The sequence below is a fragment of the Nicotiana tabacum genome, chromosome 15 (genome assembly GCF_000715075.1).
Source record: "Nicotiana tabacum cultivar K326 chromosome 15, ASM71507v2, whole genome shotgun sequence".
In the NCBI taxonomy this organism is placed as follows: domain Eukaryota; kingdom Viridiplantae; phylum Streptophyta; class Magnoliopsida; order Solanales; family Solanaceae; genus Nicotiana; species Nicotiana tabacum.
In genome coordinates this window covers 118709173-118729221 of record NC_134094.1, presented here as the reverse complement: position 1 = coordinate 118729221, position 20049 = coordinate 118709173, and the positions used below count along the sequence as shown (strand labels likewise).

The 20049-nt window shown below is 35.9% G+C and overlaps 2 protein-coding genes across 3 annotated transcripts; one reads left to right on the top strand and one right to left on the bottom strand.

Moving 5' to 3' along the window:
* Positions 1-6868: 6868 nt before the first annotated feature.
* On the top strand, positions 6869-9272 carry LOC107782638 (profilin-2). Its single transcript, NM_001425830.1, has 3 exons — positions 6869-7074; positions 7853-7990; positions 8896-9272. The coding sequence occupies exons 1-3, from the start codon at positions 6943-6945 to the stop codon at positions 9028-9030; spliced, it is 405 nt and encodes a 134-aa protein (NP_001412759.1). The 5' UTR covers positions 6869-6942; the 3' UTR covers positions 9031-9272.
* Positions 9273-11351: 2079 nt separating this feature from the next.
* On the bottom strand, positions 11352-19366 carry LOC107782641 (mediator of RNA polymerase II transcription subunit 6-like). Of its 2 annotated transcripts, none has more exons than NM_001425831.1 (5): positions 19054-19347; positions 18514-18688; positions 13436-13505; positions 12051-12163; positions 11352-11828 (listed from the first exon to the last, which is right to left on the bottom strand). In NM_001425831.1, exons 1-5 carry the CDS (start codon positions 19302-19304, stop codon positions 11679-11681), a joined length of 759 nt encoding a protein of 252 aa, NP_001412760.1. In that variant the 5' UTR covers positions 19305-19347; the 3' UTR covers positions 11352-11678. The 2 variants fall into 2 exon arrangements, 1 of the variants encoding a protein (NP_001412760.1); XR_001647280.2 differs by having other exon boundaries at positions 11691-11828; positions 11974-12163; positions 19054-19366.
* Between the last annotated feature and the right edge of the window lie 683 nt (positions 19367-20049).

Genomic DNA, 20049 nt, shown 5'->3' with positions numbered 1-20049 from the left:
AAAATTAAAAGGTCAACCCTAAGCCCACACCTCGGAACCCCACAAAATCAACAATATCCGAATACCCATTCTGATACAAGTCCAACCATAAAAAAAATCATCCAATTCCGACCTCAAATCTGCCTTCAAATCATAATTTTATGTTTTAGAAAGTTTTTACTAAAATCCCTAATTTCTCCAATTTAAATCATCAATTAAATGATAAAAACAAGTATGGAATCAAGAAATATAATTAAATCCCAGCCAAGAATACCCACCCCAGTCCAAAAGATGAAAATCCCCTCCAAAATCACCCAAATCCGAGCTCTCTAACTCAAAACGTGATAAATTAACAAAAGCCCTCGAAATAGAGTACTATATAGTCTACCCATGGGTTCCACTTCACGATCGCGAAGCACAATTTCACCGCGCATAGAAAATAAGCTACGCGTTCGCGGAACATACCTCGTGAACGCGATGAACTATGAGGCCAACCTTCACGAACGCGTCCAACACATTGCGAACGCGATGAGTAATTCCACCAGCTCACAGCTTCCTTACGCGAACACAAAACCAAAGACGGGAACACAGACAAAAACCAGCTGAAACATTTGCTAACGTGTATCCACAGTCACGTCCACAATGAACAAAATCACCCAGTTCCAAGAATCACTACGTGATCGCGAAGAATAACTGAAACACCAGAAAACCAGCAACTCCATACATGGGCGAAAAGGCCCGAAACTCATACGAAATATACATTGGACCCCCATCCAATCACACCAACCAATACTATAATATAACACTGACCTACTCGAGGTCTCAAATCACATCAAACAACATCAAAACTATGAATCACACCTCAATTCAAGCATAATGAACTAATGAGCTTTCAACTTCTACAACTCACACCGAACCATATCAAATCAACTTGGAATGACCTCAAATTTTGCACGCAAGTCCCAAATGACACAATGGAACTATACCAACTTCCAAAACCACAATCCGAATCCGATATCTATAAAGTCAACTCCCAATCAAACATCTCAACCTTCCAAATCTTCAACTTTTCAACTTTTGCCAAAAGGCATCAAATCAACCTACGGACCTCCAAATCCAAGTTCGGACATGCGGCTAACTCCAAAACTACCATACGAAGCTATTGGAATCATCAAAATACCATTATGGAGACGTCTACACAAAGGTCAAACTTTGGTCAACTCTTACCACTTAAGCTTCTAAAACAAGGATCATTCTTCCAAATCAATCCTGAATCGCTCGAAAACTAAAATCGACCATACACGCAAGTCATAATACATAACGTGAAGCTTCTCAAGACCTTAAACCACTGAATAAAAGGCTAAAGTTTAAAACGACCAGTCGGGTTGTTACAGATAAAGATAAGCTCTCTGAAAAACTCCATGTGCGAGGCGCATGGGGAGGCACACTTGTACAAAATAGTGCGCAACGTTTCCCACTTCGGCTTAGAGAGGGTAGTTTCATCCGGGCCCCTTCCTACTTGGTATAAATACGCTGAAAATATATTTTTTAAAGGACTTTTGACCTACAAAGAATTTGAAGAGCAACTAAGGCAAGAAAACACAAGAATTCTTCAACATTTCAACCAATAATCAGTGCAATACGGGAGTTTGTATCGAATCATTAACGTTGATATTTTCTATGTATTTAAGCCTTTTTTAGATGGATTTTTCCATTGTTATGGAGTAGTTTGATATAGGGCTTGACAGATATGGTGTTTGAGTGATATTTGTGACTTTAACTTTGGTTCAATTGTATGAAAATGTTGATGGAGTGTAACGACCCGGCCGATCGTTTTGAGTGTACTAGCCTCGATTCCCTATTGACTAATTTTCCCCGTATCTGTTTCTGCTTATGTGATTGTCGGGAGGTCTTGTTTTTTATTTTGGAGTGTTTTGGGACACTTAATCCCTAAAATGGAAGCGTAAGTCTCAAGATTTTGACCGTAGTCAGAAGTGGGTGACGACAACTTCGGAATGGAGTTTCGTCGGTTCCGTTAGCTCCGTTGGGTGATTTTGGACTTAGGAGCGTGTCCGGGCTGTGAATTGGAGGTCTGTAGCTAATTTAGCCTTGAAATGGCGAAAGTTGAATTTTTTGGGAGGTTGGACCGGGGGGGTTGACTTTTTGATATCAGGGTCGGATTTCGATTCTGAAAGTTGGAGTAGGTCCGTAATGTTGGATATGACTTGTGTGCAAAATTTGAGGTCAATCGGACGTGGTTTGGTATGATTCAGCATCGTTTGTAAAATTTGAAATTTTCAAAGTTCATTAAGTTTGGATTGGAGGGCGATTAATGTTTTTGTTGTTGTTCGACGTGTTTTGAGGGCTCAATTAAGTTCGTATGGTGTTTTAGGACTTATTGGTATATTTGGTTGAGGTCCCAGGGGCCTTGGGAGTGTTTCGGATGCTTAACGGTTTAAATTTGGACTTAGGCTAATGGCTGAAGGTTTCTTTAATCTGGTGGTTTCGCACGTGCGGTGGGGAGACCGCAGGTGCGTACTCGCACGTGCGGGTGAAGGAGTGCAGAAGCAAGAGTTGAGGAGATGGCCAGGGGTCACAGGTGCGAGGACATTTCCGCATCTGCGAGCCCGCAGATACGCTCGAAGCTCCGCAGATGCGGAGAGTGAGATGGATGGGAAGGTCGTAGAAGCGGACCTTTGTCCGCATGCGCGCACATGCAGGTGCGGCCCCTTCATCGCAGATGCAGACCCAGCCCTTTAAGTCATTTCCGCACCTGTGAGGGTAATTCCGCAGGTACGGCATCGCAGGTGCAACAGTGGTTTCGCAGATGTGGAAGAACTGGGCAGAAAATGGGATTTCGAGGGTTTGATTTCCATTTCGATTTTGGGACTTTGAGAGCTCGGTGGGAGGCGATGTTTCGAGGTTTCTTCAAGAAGATTGTTGGGGTAAGTGATTCTAACTCGGATTGGACTATATTTTATGAATCTATTGCTATTTTCATCATCTAATTAGGGAATTGAGTTGTAAATTTGGGGGGAAATGGTAGAAACTTCATAGGCTAAAATTTTAAGTTTTGGAAGGTGATTTGAGGTTGGAATAGAGTAATTCTAGTATGGTTGGACTCGTGAGTGGATGGATGTTCTTACTTTTTGACTTTTGTCGGATTTCGAGACGTGGGCCCGGGTCCGACTTTTGACCAATTTCGGATTTTGGCTTGTAATTTTGTATTTTTCTTGTGGGATTGATTCCTTTAGCCTATATTAATTATCTCGTACTGCTTGTGACTAGATTCGGGACATTTAGAGATGGATTTAAAGGGCAAAGGCATTGCGGAATAGGATTTTGCGCGATTTGAAGTAAGTAACAGTTTTAAATCTGGTCCTGAGGGTAGGAAGCCCCAGATTATTGGGTTATGTGAGTATTTTGGAGGTGACGCACATGCTAGGTGGCGGGCGTGCACTGTAGGAATTGGGACTTGGTCCATTCCGTGAAACTGTAAAGTTGAATAACTTGTTGCTAGCTATATGCTCTCCATGTGTTATAGAAATTTAACTGCAAATCATATTAGAAATCATGCTTATGCTATGTGATGTACCGTTGGGACCCGCAGAGGTCGCGTACTTGTTGAATTACTTGCTAATTATTGGCTTGTACTCAGTCATGATTTTACTTGCGTATCATATCTCAGCCTCTTCTTGATTTTGTTGATACATTATGCTATCTTTATTTGGGCCGATCTTTGTGATTTTCGAGAGCCCGAGAGACTAGACAGGTTGATGACTGAGTGAGGCCGAGGGCCTGTCGGTGAGGTATTGATACTATGGCACGTGAGTTGTCCGTGCAGCACGTGAGTTGTCCGTGCGGTTCTACATATTGATACTATAGCACGTGAGTTGTTCGTGCAGTACGTGAGTTGTCTGTGCGGATATAGCGCTTGGGTTGAAAGGAGCCCCTTCGGAGTCTGCACACCCCCAGTGAGCGCAGGTACCTATTGAGCGTGAATACTGAGGGCTGAGAGCCGAGTGATTGAGTTGTTGTGACGAGTTGAGTGTCTGTTGCCCTGAGAGGCTGTACTTGTTTTCCATTTGTTGATGCACTTAGTTGCTATCTGTCATTGTTGTGAAATTTTTAAAATATTCTATATCCGAATTACCTGCACTGTAACTGTATAACTGATTTGACTTGAACTGCCGGATTTGAAAGCATGTCTATTCTTTGCTGGAATTATTGAAAATGAACTGTATTTGTATAGCTCGTCACTACCTTCTCAGTTCTTTATTTATTTCTGTTACTTGCTGAGTTGGTTGTACTCATGCTACACCCTGCACTTCATGTGCAGATCCAGGCGTGTTTGATTACGGAGGTCGTTGAGTTCGTGCGCGATCGAGTACCGGAGACTACGAGGTAGTTGCTGTCGTCCGCAGACCTTGTCTCTCCTTCTATGTTTTCTTTCTTTTCAGTATTGATACTCAGACACTGTTTGTATTAGACTGGATATCTAGATGCTCATGATTCAATGACACCCCGATGTCAGACTATTTATTTTTCCGCACTTATGTTTTCTTTGGGTTTTACCCCCGTTTTTATGAAAGACTCCGGTATTTTAAATGTCTTGATTTATTCCTGTTAAATTTTGAAAGTGTTTTGGAAAGGCCGGCTTGCCTAGTATCACGATAGGCACCATCACGACGGGTTAGGTTTTGGGTCGTGACATGGAGCTTTGAATTATTGCAACTTTATTCACCGAGTTATTTAATCGAAAGAGGAATAATTTGGTGGTTATCTTTGCATTATTTGGGTGGTTTAATTTGGTGATTCGTCTAAGTAATCAAGAGAGCTTTCTAAATTGTGGATTAAACCAATTTAGGAGAATATTCGAGAGACAGTTTTCTAAGACTACGACATGATCGTGTTCTTGCATATCTTCACGGTGCTTCATATTGAGTTATTATGTATGACCATACGTTTAAGCTAATTATCAAGTGCATTCGTGAGAATTATTAGAACCTTCGAAGTGAACTCAACCAGAGTTAGATACCGAATAGCTGTCCTATACCTATCCTGTCGCGACCCTTATTTCTCACATTGTTAACAACCCGTTATAGTTCAACTCTCATTCTCTGTGATCAAGTCTAATTAGTCGTAATTTTAATTTAGTAGTTAATTGTAGGTAGAAATTACTTCAAATCAAAGTTGATCATCCTGAATAGCAATAAACCATCAGTTATTTGAACATTGTTTAAATCCAATCCATGTAGAGTCGATAATTAAACTATATTATCTTTGACTAGCGAGCATTAATTTTGTGTTGTATTCTGCACTCGTCACTCAATCAAATTAAAACACTTGATTCTTTTTAAAATGCTTATATTGCTTATAGAATAATGTTAACAGTTCTTATAATAATTGCCTTAACAAAATAAGTTTTCAATTCGCTAAGATCAACAATATCTCAAATGATTAAATGGGTTGGCATATTATCAATTAAGAAGGAATTATTAGAAAATATAGATTATAAAAAATTTATTAACAACTTTACATCTCAAAATCTAGAATAAAAGATTTCAAATAAAATTATATTATAATAATTTTTAAGTAAATTTATCTCTCGCGTTAAAACTTTGGTTTTAGGCCCCACACATACTTGAGCCACCCTCGGTTAAAACCTGTCTTTGTTTAATTAACTTTATATATTGAATTGACTTGTTATTTTAAGAAAAGAAAATCTTATTATGTCTTGATATTTTTATGCCATTATTCGCAACTTTCATAAATTTAAATTTCATTTAGTTATTTAAACTTTTAACTTTGATTTAACATATTCTAAACTAGCTATTCATGTCTAACTTACCGTCATAACTTCAAATTTAATCAAACAACATAATATAAATTGGGTATAAGGATGAAACCTTAAAAAAATATAGGAGATTAATATTCAAATTCTAACTGAGGCAAAAAATCACTAAATAATTTCTTCTCTTTTATATTTAAGAGGAATTTTTATAAATTACTACAGTTTAGTGCCTAATTATCATACATAATAATACTTTGCCTAATTACGATTTGTAGTTACTATTCAATTATTACCAGCTTATATCACTTGTATTCTGACGCGCACCGAATACAACTTGTGTCAATTGTATTCATTCGCGCAACTGATACAACATGTATCAGTTGTATTCATTCGTGCAATGAATACAACCAAAGCGAAATACAAGGATGTATACAAAGAATACAATATGTATAGATTGTATTCGTTCGTGCAACGAATACGACCAGGGGGAGATACAGAAATACAGAGAAATAAAATGATCTTATTGAGAGCCGAATTCAAGACTCCGCTTACCAAGCGACTGGTCTAACCAACTGAGCTTGTTGCTCACATGTTTCAGTTCAAACCAATTGATCTCTTTGTTTTAGTACTTTTAGGTAGATTTGCTATAAAATTTAAATTTAACAACGAATGATAGTTTCTGAAACCCTAGCTATGAATGATAAATGATTTATATATTTGTTGTGTCGCGTAAAATATACGACTGAATAATCGAAATGTGCATCATTACAAAAGACAAACTATAAAAAATGGGTAAAAGGAGTTATTTAATTAAAAAAATGAGGAATGTCTTTTTTTTTATTTTTTATGGAAGCATGGAGATGTGATGACGTGGCTGGTGAATAATGATGCATCTCAATTGTGGCACATGACAAAGCCAGTGGTGACCAAATCTCCACAACTTCAACGAACAAAACAGAAATGATGGCAATAAGCATCAGAATTAATCAGAACGTGAATGGCACTCATGTAATCACGTCCAATCCACGGTTCCTATTGTTTCACCCACCATTCTCTCTTCCTATTTATACTCACTCTCGTGTTCTCTCCATTCCAATGAAATATTAAAACTGAGTGATTTGAACAAGGAGAAAACAAAAGACAAAGACAAAGACAACAACTTAATTAAAATGTCGTGGCAAACATATGTGGATGATCATTTGATGGCTGACATTGAAGGTCAGCAAGGTAACCATCTCGCTGCTGCAGCTATCCTTGGAAATGATGGCAGTGTCTGGGCTCAGAGTACCACTTTCCCTAAGGTTCGTGACATTTTCACGACAAATTTTCTCGACAAATATCCTTGGATCTGTTCGTTTTTTTTTCATTTCTTTTTCCCTTTGTTCTCATCTAATGTCATGTGTTTTGGTTAGTGGCGGATCCAACGATAGATTTTTTTGGTTAGGCAATTGAGGTTTGTGGACGAGTTTTATATGCATTATACGGATATACATTTCAGAACTTACTCTTTCAACTCAAAATACGTAATGTATAAATTCTGGATCAATCACTAATTTTGGTATGGATCTGTTTCTCTAATAAACCAAGAAGTAAATTTATATGTTGGATTCCATCACCTCATATCACAAGTCTTAAATATATTGTGTTACAATCACTTCATAATATTGATAAAGAGTTCGATTATAAAAATAAAAAGTTTAATATGAAAATAAAGGAAAAGCATTCTGATGATAAATAAATGAACTTTTGAATCACACAAGTTCTTTCAATTGTCAATTTTCATTCATTAATTGTCATTGAGATTCAGGTCAATATGGATTGGAATTTACCTAATACCATATTTTTTAAAAACTTTATTCATGTTTTTTGTGTTGTTGTTTTTTTTTTTTTTTTTTGATTAATTTCTTTCATTTTTAGCTAGATCTGTTAATGATCGTGAAGTTTTCTATAAGAAGTAAGATTTGATCTTTATTTCTAATGAAATTCAATGGACATATACGAACATAGAATCTTATTTTACATTTATTTCATATAATATGATCTTTTATCAAGTGGATTAATTTTTTTATGTGTGTCCAGTTTAAACCAGAGGAAATTACTAATATCATGAAAGATTTTGATGAACCTGGACATCTAGCTCCAACTGGTTTATTCCTTGCCGGGGCAAAATACATGGTAATCCAAGGAGAACCTGGCGCTGTCATTCGTGGGAAGAAGGTAATCGTCATCGTTCTCTACTCAGGAAAGTGCATAGCACGACTCAAACCAATTCGTGTATCTGATCATGAATATTTTTTTAGTAATATTTAATTTTTCCATTGTTATTCCAACAACTATTTCGTTTGTAAATCTTGTGTAGGGATGACAATTTGAGTCCAAATCCATTTGACCTGCCCAACTTGTATAAGATTGGGCCGGTTATTGACACACTCATATGTTGATCTCAATCCATCTTGACGCAGCTCATCTAAAGTTGGCTGATTTTTAGCCTAAATTGATCCATAAATAACTTTGTTAAAATATCTTTAAAATAATTCTTTTTTTTTGTTTCATATATTATATATGACCATAATAAAAGAAAAAAAGTTTTATTTGATAAATAAACAATCCATAAAAAATAACACACATTATTCAAGTTTGATAAGAGTTGGGTGGATTGAGCGATGATCCAAAAATTAGCTCATCTTGACCCAGTCCAATTAATTTTTTGGCGGGCAATGATGATCCGCCCATTTATTAACTCAGCCCATTTTGACCCATTCAAAATCTAACTCAACCTACCCAATTGAACACCTCTAATCTTGTGTATCGTTTATTGCAATTAAATATAACGATGATCTTTGCATGTGGTTGAGAACTATGTGACATGGAATAACGAACGTACGTACAGCTTTTTCGCTAATTTTTAGTGTATGTATACGTTCTCTAAAACATGCCCACTTGTTTGACATGATTATGGCAAAGCAAATGAAAGATCCATGAATTTGTGCATTTTGTTATTCGAAAAAATACCTTTTGTCTAGGTGCTTAAATCTTGTGAACTTCTTTTTGAGTTGCGACAATGTGTTTGGACTTAATATATATTTCTAGTTTTGAATAATTGTAAAATTGTTTTTGTGTAGGGATCTGGTGGAATAACCATCAAGAAAACTAACCAGGCTCTGATTTTTGGTATCTATGAGGAACCAGTGACTCCAGGACAGTGCAATATGGTGGTTGAGAAAATTGGTGACTACCTTGTTGACCAGGGCTATTAAATTAATTCCCTCTTTAAAATTGATTATTGCAAAATTGAATTTTGTTGTATTTGGTGATTGCATTTGTATCTTCTAGGGCCAAATTGGCACTGGTGTTTTTTCCTTTCCTTTTTCTTTTTTTTGAAAAATAACAAGCAGCATGAGACATTTTCTCTGTTAGAATTTGCTATTTCCCATTTTGCTCTAAAAGTTACTTTAACTATATTGTGTATTCATCATTTTCTAGACATTTCTAGATATTTTATTTCTTGATTTTTTATTGTCCCTAGCATTACCTCAAGAAGGTTAATTTCATCGGATGGTAATCTAACTAAAGATCTATTACAACAACGTCATAAAACTAGATTTTATAATCAAAATATATCAACTATACATATATTTTGCATAAAATAAAAATTGAGAAAAATTCATCTCCGTCGATGAAAATTATGATTAAGGAACCATATAAAGGTAAATTCTAAAATGAACACAACTTGTAATATAATATATCCCCTACCGAGTTGATGAAGGACCTTAGCTCTGGCATGCTACAGTATTTTAATGGCGTGACAATGCTAGTGATTTAGCAATTTTCATTGGTATTAGTATGTAGGCCGTCCTTTATTTTACGGATTTAAGTTATATACGTAGTGTAAAGATTTTATTTACACTATGGTGTATTTTAACTTCATGATAATAAGTTTGCTAGTACTTATTACTTTTACCAGATTAAATTAAGAAATAATGATTGTGAAAAAATTTATCTGTAATTCCTAATAGTAATTTGATTGTATAAATATTTTAAGACCGTTAACTAGACAAAAGCCTGGGATAGTTGTTTGGCTGCTTTAGCACTACTTGAAAGTGTCAGATTTTGATTTCTCGCCTGCGATGACACATGAAAGGGCTATAAAATTTGGGAGTTTTTTCAAATTTTGTTTTCAAATATTTGTTTGTTTATAGATTTTAATCTTTTTTTTTGGCAGATTTTGAAAATAAAATCTTCAAATCCCAAAAATAACTCTAGAGTAGTTTTTGAAGTTTTCTGATCAGAAAACTTCTATTTGTTTAAAAGTAAAATGCATGTCCAAGCACAATTTCGACTTTCAAAAACTATTTTTCATCTCATCTTCGAAAACTCTTTTTTTTTTTTTCAAGTTTCAACTAAATCTAGCTAAGGGAGGAAATTTGGAGTTTTTAGTGGTTGAGATGGAGGATAGGAAGAGTAGCTTCAAACTGTCCAGTGGCAGGAATTGGTAAGCTCATTAACCTCATAGTGAAATGGTTGTGCCACAACTACATATTAGCCGAGGCACCATTATTTGTTAGGATTGCGTTTATTTCAAGTTTTTCAGGAAGTGTAACAAAAGGTTTTCTAGAAAGGTGATTGTTTACTATATAAAATAAACACACATAAAAATTAAGGAAAAGCACATCCAGACACATTTTTGTTCTATATAGTCTCCTGCCACTAAATCTCAATCAAATGGAATAAACGTCTGCCTCAATATTTTCATTAAATATAGTTTATTTTCCTCAAATTCAACCCTGATATTCATTCCAACTTCCAAATGAAGAAAGCAATTGTTGAAGTATTTGAGCCAATAAGTGTGTTCCAAATGGCGTAACAGTGCTAGTGATTTAGCAATTTTCATTGGTTTATTAGTATGTAGGTCGTCCTTTATTTTACAGATTTAAGTTATATAGTTGTATTTTATTATTCTATCGGTGTAAAAATTTTATTTACAATCTTGGGTATATTTTAACTAATGATAACAAGTTAGCTAGTACTTATTACTTTACCATACCAGAGCTACGTCATAACAGTAATTTGATTGTATAATATTTTTAGGGTCGTTAACTACCCATGACCAGAGGATGGGATAATGGTGGCATATGCAAAGAACCATGCATTCATGTATCCCACCTAAGATAGCATGTCACAACAAATCTATACCTATTTAATGTCATTTTCCTGTAAAAATTGGAGAAATGCAGCCTAGGAATCTGCTGGTTTTGTGTTCTTCTATAGTTTTTTGATCGATTTAGCACTACTTGTAAGAGTCAGATTTTGATTGCGTTATTTCAAGTTTCCAAAGTAAAGTGTAACAAGAGGTTTTCTACGAAGGTGGTTGCTTAACAAAATAAACACATAAAAATTCAAGAAAGTACATCCAGACACATTTTTATTTTATATAATCTCCTGGCACTGCTTCTCCAACCAATGGAATAAAAGTCTGCTTTATCAATCTTTCCATTAAATAATAATTTGTTTTCCGCAAATTCAACCCTGAAAAACATTCCAATTTCCAAATGAAGAAACCATTTGTTAAAATATTTGAGCCAATAAGTGTGTTCCAAAATGCGAAATCTAAGATAAAATTCACTATTGGAAACTAATGTAACAGCATTACATGGCCATACAGCCTACGGGTGAACTATAACCTTGATACGGATCTACATGTAAAGTTCTGACTAACATAGAGATTTAATACTTTACATAGTATACAGAAAAATCTATTATCAAGTTAAGGATCACTCTAGACCATCTCAAGCATCGTAGATTTAACACTTGCAGTCACTGGGTGCAGGAAATATTTAGTTATGGATCACCCAGAACCATCTGGAGCATTGTACAAATTCTTGCAGCCACCAACTGCTTAGACGTTTCATACTTTCATTCGCTTAGACGGACCTTGGTCGATGATGGGATCAACTGTAGGTAACTGAGTCTCTGCTTGCTGGTTTTCCGAGGCTTCTGCCGTGGAAGGTGGTGCATAGCCTTCCGGAAATGGTGGGGGTGGAGGTACTGGTGGTAGCTGCAAAAAGATCAAGTTTGTCAGTTTTAGACGCTTTTTATTTTTACTTGATGACAAATGTAGCAGAAAACTATGCACCATAAAACCTTAACCTTCAATGAAATATTAGATTCCATAATAATAACTTCATAGCCTAGATAAGTACCTGAGCTAAGAGGTAATGACAACTGAGGTCAAAAGCACCATCCAGACAGACTACACTTTTTAAGACATCACAGTTACCTTTCGTTGTAGGGAAGCAAGGATATGATCAACTCGCTTAAGTTCCTTGAAGTCAATGGGCTCCTTAGCAGGCTTAGTAGGTTCAGATGTTGCACTCTCATTTTCAGAAGCCACTGTGAAAGCAAAGCGCACAGAACGAAATGAAAATATAGAATATTAAAACAATATACTTAAATGTAAAGAAGAGCATGATAAATCATTGACCTGAACAATCTACGCATAAGATTTGACATCTTGATGGAGAGATTCAAATCAAACTTCAACTATTCTAGTCAAAACATAACCATGAATTAAAATATATACACAGAGGTCCGATCCCAGCTCTTCAGGAAGAAAGTAAATGGCAATGCGTGGCAATCAAGAATGCAATTCCTTGCAAGGAACCAAAGCACTTGTAACAAAAAATCAGGTCTCAATGCTATCCATTGTTCATTTTTTGCTTTTGGGTCTTCAGGAAGGAGGAGGTCAGAACATACTTTGTTTAGTTTCTAATGGTCACAAACATCACCATGGCAAAGAGCACATAACTTCAAATAATTTATATTTTGCCCAGACATTAACATTTCCATGCACCAAAATCAAGAATGGGAGTAGAGCATCATGTGCCTAAGTTTGTCTTTAATCACATCAATTAAAAACTTATCTCATCTAAATTACACAGGTTGTTACAGATCCTGTTCCTCAGTCATATCGAAGAATATAAGAACACCTCCTGATGTTACATAGGGCGTCTTTTGACAAGAGTTTAAGCCTTATAGGGTCTTCTCTCATCCATTTTAGTGTTCACCAACAAATTTGGGCCAATTTACACTAGGGGATGTTCTTCAAAATTGGAAAGTAGAGTCATGGAGATAACTGAACAAGCAAATAGCCTGAAAATCACAAAGCGTCAAACTAGAACTAAGTGACCTATGTAGTCTAAAATTGGATGGACATTATGAAATATGAAGAGTAATTACACCACATGATATACTAGCACCTGACATCATAATTTTCGGGTGATACATATCATTTCAGTCCATCTCCAAAAGCAAAGACTGTTGTATTCAATTATTATTGAACAATCGACCAAAACAAACACAAGTAGAATACGACAAACGGAAATGGAAAAAAGGAATTCAGCAACTCTACATTCACCAGAAGATATTTAAGTGAGTTGACTATCTTGAACACACAATAGAGACGATAAAACAAAACCACCAATAACATTGCTCCAGCCAATCTTTTTGATATTGGCAGCAGCAGGTTCTCATTAGAGAATTACCCTGCCCCCCCCCCCCTCCCCCAAAAAAAAAAAAACCAAACAAGCCCTAGGGAAGCACACCCAAGAAAACACAATAAGAAAGAGAAGCACAAGAAAGGGTGGAAAAGGGATGTCAAGATACCATATCCGGTCTTTTCCAACTTTGAAGCTGCAGAACTGAAAGCTTTGGATATATGATATAAAGCACGTCCCTGTCAAATAAGTGGATCAAGACAAAAGAGGTTAATTTTCAACATGAAAAGCATCAAATACAGCTAAATTCTCTAGTATTGCATTTGCAAGTAAAGAAAATCTTTGAACAAGCAGAAATACAAAATATCAAGTTATATAACAACAAAACTTTAGCAAAAGTTCAAATTTTGGAATGAACCAAAAGGACAGTAACTCACATTTTCTGGATGGAGGGGTTACATAGTACTTAACTTAGTTTAACAAATTTGAAATAAAATCCACATGTATATTTGAATCCTCTCTTTAATATTCAGCTAAATGAAAACTATCATTGAGACATGCAATGATGCCGGTGTTCACAACCTTATTAATTATGAGAAACGAGCAACTTATAGAATATGAAATGCAAGGCTGCGAAAGAAAATTCAAGTCAAACAGCCTTCAAAAACTTCAGAAGTCAGATAGGGACCGGCTGATTGTCTCACAAAGCAACAATATGAATAAATGCTACAGACGAAATCATCGCCAAAACGTCATAACTGCTGCCCCAGTTTCAACTTTTGGAGGGAATGTGAATTTTTGTTTGGTGTGACCGAACCTCCAAGTTAGGCTGCCTACGTATCCTTTCGGAATCAGGTCGACATAATTCAATTACATGAACTTTGTTTTTGATTTGTTCTTGTTTTTGTTTTTCTTTTCTTTTTTCTTCTTTTTCTTTTTCTTTTTTTTTTGTTTATTCTTTTTCTCTTTTCTTTCTTTTTACATACAAGGTTCCAAAGAGGGTGATCAAGAAAAAGATATCTGGCTCAAAGGGTTTGCAAGGGGTTAATAGTGTTTGGGTAGCGAGAATAATTTGTCATCCCAATCAGAGAATGTTAATACCGAGTAATGGGTCAAACATAATACTTTTTGACTGCATCCACTTTGACAATTGTCTCGGGGACATTTCCTTCGATGTCTCTCACGTACAATGTATGGACCTTTCCAATTTTGAGCAAATTTTCCTTTGGCTTCTTCATGATGCGGGAGAATACGTCTCAGAACGAGTTGCCCCACTTCAAATTTCCTGGGTTGCACTTCTTCTTGTAGGCACGGGTCATTCTTTGTTGGTACAACTGCCCGTGGCAAACTGCAGCCAATTGCTTTTCATCAATCATAGTCAATTGTTCCAACCGGATTTTGACCCATTCTTCATCCTCGATCTCAGCTTCAACAATGATCCGAAGAGAAGGAATATCAACTTCTGCAGGTATTACAGCTTTAGTGCCATAAACCAAAAGGTAGGGAGTAACCCAACTGATGTGCGCTAAGTTGTGCAATATCCCAATAATGCAAAAGGCAACTTTTTATGCCACTGCCTAGAACTCTGGACCATTTTTCTGAGAATCTTCTTGATATTCTTGTTTACAGCTTCAACGGCGCCATTGGCTTTGGGTTGATAAGGGGTAGAGTTGCAATGTGTAATTTTAAATTGCTCGCATACCTCCCTCATCAAGTGATCGTTCAGATTTGCAGCATTGTCCGTAATGATGATTAGGAATACCAAACCAGCAAACGATGTTAGAATGCACGAAGGCCACCACTGCTTTCTTAGTGGCGGCTTTGAAAGTAACAGCTTCAACCCATTTTGTAAAGTAATCAATGGCAACCAAGATAAATTTGTGCCCATTTGAAGCCTTTGGCTCGATTGGCCCAATAACATCCATGCCCCAAGCAACGAATGGCCAAGGTGCTGACATAGGATGCAACTCCGAAGGCGGCGAGTGAATCAAAACACTGTGTATTTGACACTGATGACACTTGCGAAAAAAAAACTGAAATAATCTTTTTCCATGGTCATCCAATAATAACCTACTCGGAGTATTTTCTTTGCAAGAACGTACCTGTGTATGTGGGGGCCACATACTCCAGAATGCACTTCTTTCATGATTTTCTCAGCTTGTCGAGAGTCTACACATCTCAACAGATTCAAATCCGGAGTGCTTTTTTAAAAGATTTCTCCACTCAAGAAGAAACTGCTGGCAAGCGTTCAAATAGTTCTCTTTTGATCCCCACTTGCTTGTTCGGGATATTCTTTCGTTTTCAGAAACCTTTTAATATCATGATACCACGATTTCCCATCCGGATCTATTTCAATTGCATTGCAATAACCATGTTTTTCTCGGATTTGAATATCCAAAGGGTCAATATGAGCATTACCTAGGTACGGAGCATTATCCGAATCTTTTTGTTTTTGATTTTCTTTTCCAAAGGATATATAAATAGACAAAATAAAAATACTACTCCTATTTAATTAAAAGGGAAAATGCATAAGTACACCCCAACCTATGACCGAAATCCTAACTACACACTTTTCCTTTTCGGGGGTCATATTACTCCCCTGAACTATTTTAAAACAGAATTGTTACACCCTTGAAAGGTCACAACCACATCATATGTTGGTCGTTGAAGCCACGCGCCAGGTACATTTAATTAGGAATTTTTTTAATCTTTTCTTATTCTTTCCCTTGTTTTTTGTTTTATTATTTTTTTCTTTTTTTCTTTCTTTTTCTTTCCTTTCTCTTCCTCCAATTGCGTACCTTCTTCCCAAAACGTGACCACCCCCATCCCACAAAATTCTTTTCAGATTTCCTTTTTTCTGTCCTTTTTCTTTTTTATTTATCAAATCTGAAATTATTGTTTAGTTTGTGGTTATGCAAGAAGAATATAATCATAAATGGTGGGATCTGATGTTAATATAATGGACCCGCTGGCCGTTGCTTAAAGTTTTGCAAATTTTGGCCGCAAAAAATGGATTTGGATGGTAGGAAAACTTTCCGGCGAGGGACTTCCTTCACAACCTGGTTAATTTTCTTGCAAATTTATGGGCCGATAATAGGAAAATTTTCTACAACCCCGAATCCTTCACAGATTTGTTTACTTCTCAAATTATTTAGAATGAAACTGAATTACTGAGTCGTTTAAACAATTTGTCTTCTTAAAAAGCTAGTTACACTGAGGGAGATAGATGAGAGAGAGAGAGGTCGTGGTCGCCGGCCAGCCAAGTCGTCGGGGCGGCGGCGACGGCAGACCCAATAAGAGAGAGAGAGAGAGAGACGAGAGCTGCTGGGGAGTTGGGAAGATGGGGGATGCAGCTATGGATTTAGGAAAATAAGAGGGTGGAGAGTATAAACTAGGGTTTCTGTGGCAAAGAAATTTGGGGGTTGTGACGCGGTGGTGGCATCGGCTATGTTGCTAGTTGGGTGGAGGAAGAAAAAAAATTAAAAAAGAGAGAAATAAAAAAGAAAAGAAAAACTAAAAAGTTGTATATATTTAATAAAAGGCATATTAAAAATAAAAATTTAGTATTTGTTTTTGTTGCTCACTCTCTTAAAGAGAGTGAAATACACTCACTTTGGCACGTAAGCATTTAGGGAGGTAATAATTTCATTTTAAAATAGTTTAAGGGGGGTAATAGGACCCCCCTCCCCCCGAAAAGGAAAAGTGTATAGTTGGAAGTTGGAACTTCGGTCATAGGTTAAGGGGTACTTATGCATTTTCCCTAATTAAAATAACAAGAAATAAAAATAATACTTGCCTACTTCTAATCTAAAAATTATTAAAAATAATTCAAAATCACTAACTTAATAAAGTTAAGAGAAAGCATATTTTTGTGAGTTTTCTTTTCTTTTGCAAATTATAACGAAATTTAATACTCTAAAAATGTGAATCATTTTGTTGGTTTTCAATTTTCTCACATAAAACATATAAGAAGGTGAAACAACAGCTAAAATATAAAGATTAAACTCAAAACAATTTAAATACTAAAAAGTGGTAAAAACTCAAATATAGTCAAAAATTAGGTGCTCACACTCAATACTGATTGTCATAAAACAATGAAAACCTCTGCACAGATTACCATTACCACCTCCTCTAGGGATTCTTATGTCTATGTTAATTTCTAGGTGGAATTCATGGTATCTCCGCCATTTTTCTTTCTTCTTATATTCTTTCAGATTCCTCGAAAGCACTTACTGCCCTATCCACTGTCCAAGCTAACCACCTTAATATCACCTATTAAACTGCACCGTCAAAGAAAGACTGGATGAAAATGAGATCTTTAAGATGCACTTAACTGCATATTTATCCTACAGAGAACTCCCCAAGCATTTCGACTACCAAGAAATCCCTACACATCCCATGCCAATTTATGGAAATGCCTTTAATGAGTCCAAAAATGCACTTACACTACAGTCAACAAATAGGAATGAAACTCTGTCGTATATGATATATTTTGCAACATTTGGTACCAGAGGGCAAAACAGAAACAAAGTTTAAAAAATAACATAAGTGATCTCAGCTAGAATACAACTACAGTCAAAATAGCTCATTTATTCACTGTGCACAGCTTTTCGTGTGGCTGAATACGGCCCTTGTTCCAATCTACTTCCATTCAGTACTTTCCTCCCAGTGTTGCCACCTACTTTTAAGTATGTTCCCCTTTTTTTATTCTTTTTTCTTGGATAAAATTTAAATTTCTTAATTTAACTCTATCCACCATTAAGTATTCAGTTAAGTTTAGGTGCCTAGATGGCAAAAACACTGATCAGCGGACATCCCTATTGGTCAATATACCACACAGGCACATACAACGGAGGAGACACCTTAAGCTAAGGGGTGACAATTATATTGTGTATGTTGAAGTGTGTAACCATCCCATCTAAAAGCTTAAGCTGTTAGAGATAAACACTTTTATTTACTTAATTATGTCTTCAACAGTGTAGCTAGGAATTTTTTTATTTTTACGTATATATACTATATGTGGAATCCCGTTAACTTCTTCGTGTGTTTACTTCTTTATATTTTGGCACCCCTTAGTGAAATTCCTGACTCCGCCATTGGGCACACGCATATGAATCTCAGTTAAATTTTAATCAATTGAATATTGTAGTGATGGCTAACAAGAATGCAAGATGCATACAGTGAAAAACAATTACTACCTATAAAAATACACTTTGTACCAAGGTGCAACAAGAGGAGATTACTAACCAGTCGACCTGCAAACACATTGCAGAGCTGTGGAGCTTGGTATATTGAACCATCCAATATATAATAAGTCAGCATTGGCGTTACCTTCTCGGGACTATCCCTCTTTTGCTTACGGATGACAAAGAGATGTGGCTCCATAACTTCACTCAGCGTGTATTCACTGCCCGTCATTTTCCTGCACATCAATTACCGAATGATTTAATTATATGCACTGTTAAATAATCTTTACCCTGTAATGATAGATTAGCTACAATTTTTATCAGGTTAACAAGTAATGATTATAACAAAGATTTACTAGCAACTACCTTATAAATGACCTGATTGTAAGTATATTTTTACAGCATTAGTGCATAGAACTTAAACTCTAGCAAATAATAGGTCAATTGCACTGTAAATTAGTTGTGCATAAAACTAGAGGTAATTTGTGACTGATTGTTCAGGTTAATGGGACCATTAATTTGGGGGAGGGGGGGAATGAAATTTTAAAGAAAAAGGAATAAAATTGAACAGATGCAAAAGATTCAGAGATAAAAATCATACGATAAATGAGAAATATCGAGCGGGTGAATGGCGCGTGATCGGAGTTGCTCATTGTTGCAAGTCCAGTCATAGAAAGGAGAAAGGGCAAAGTAGTCAAATACTAGGTTACGATCCAGCGGATATGTATTCAGCCATAACTGATCCCTGAAGCATATTCCTGTCATGTCAGTCCCCGGCTGCGGCGGCTGTGGCGGTGCACCTCCGTCAAAGTTTGGGTTCCCCATCGGCGGCATCATTGGCGTCGTCGACATCTCCGGCGTTCGGCTTGTTTTACTAGTCAATTGGCTCGTTCACTGTATATAAAAGCATAAGTAGTAATATTCAAGAATAAAGTCTTTCTAAATTTGTTAATAATTTAGCTTAAACTTATAATTTTATTAAATTTTTATAATCACAAAAATACTTTGAGCTCCTTTTTGACTTGTTTAGAATTACAAATTCAAAAAAATCTTTACTTTTCCTTAAATTTTGTGCGCAGTCAAACAAATTCACATAAATTGGAACGGAGGCACTACTTGGATTTTCAATTATAAAGTTTAAACTCTAAGTGCCCGTTTGGCCAAAAAATATTAATCCCTCCGTTTCAATTTAGATGAGTTAGTTTGACTCGGCATGGAGTTTAAAAAAAAAAAGACTTTTGAAATTTGTGATCTTAAAAGCTTAAGGGTTAAAAGCTTTGTAGGACCATGATATTTTTGTGGTTATAAAAACTTCTCATTAAGAATAAAATGGGTTAAATTAAGCACTTAAAGTTGAATTATTTCTAAATTTAGAAATATGTCATTTATTTTGGAACAGACTAAAAAGAAAAGTATCTCATCTAATTTAAAACGGAGGGAGTACTTTTTTTCAAAAAAACAAATTCACTTTTTTCGAGAAGTATTTAGCCATGAAATTTCCAATTGTCACTTGAATATGAATTTCGAATTTTTTAAAATTTGAAAAACTCTAAAAGACTATTTTTCAAAATTTTCATTTCAAATCACTCACAAAAAT

Bases quoted from the DNA above. Each gene is read 5' to 3' on its own strand.
- LOC107782638 (NM_001425830.1), top strand. From the start codon at position 6,943: ATGTCGTGGCAAACATATGTGGATGATCATTTGATGGCTGACATTGAA. The intron at 7,075-7,852 runs GTTCGTGACATT...ATGTGTGTCCAG, and splicing joins AGAGTACCACTTTCCCTAAG to TTTAAACCAGAGGAAATTAC. The intron at 7,991-8,895 runs GTAATCGTCATC...GTTTTTGTGTAG, and splicing joins CTGTCATTCGTGGGAAGAAG to GGATCTGGTGGAATAACCAT.
- LOC107782641 (NM_001425831.1), bottom strand. From the start codon at position 19,304: ATGTCGACGACGCCAATGATGCCGCCGATGGGGAACCCAAACTTTGAC. The intron at 18,689-19,053 runs GTATGATTTTTA...ATTGATGTGCAG, and splicing joins CTCGATATTTCTCATTTATC to GAAAATGACGGGCAGTGAAT. The intron at 11,829-12,050 runs GTAACTGTGATG...ATCTTTTTGCAG, and splicing joins TTGCTTCCCTACAACGAAAG to CTACCACCAGTACCTCCACC.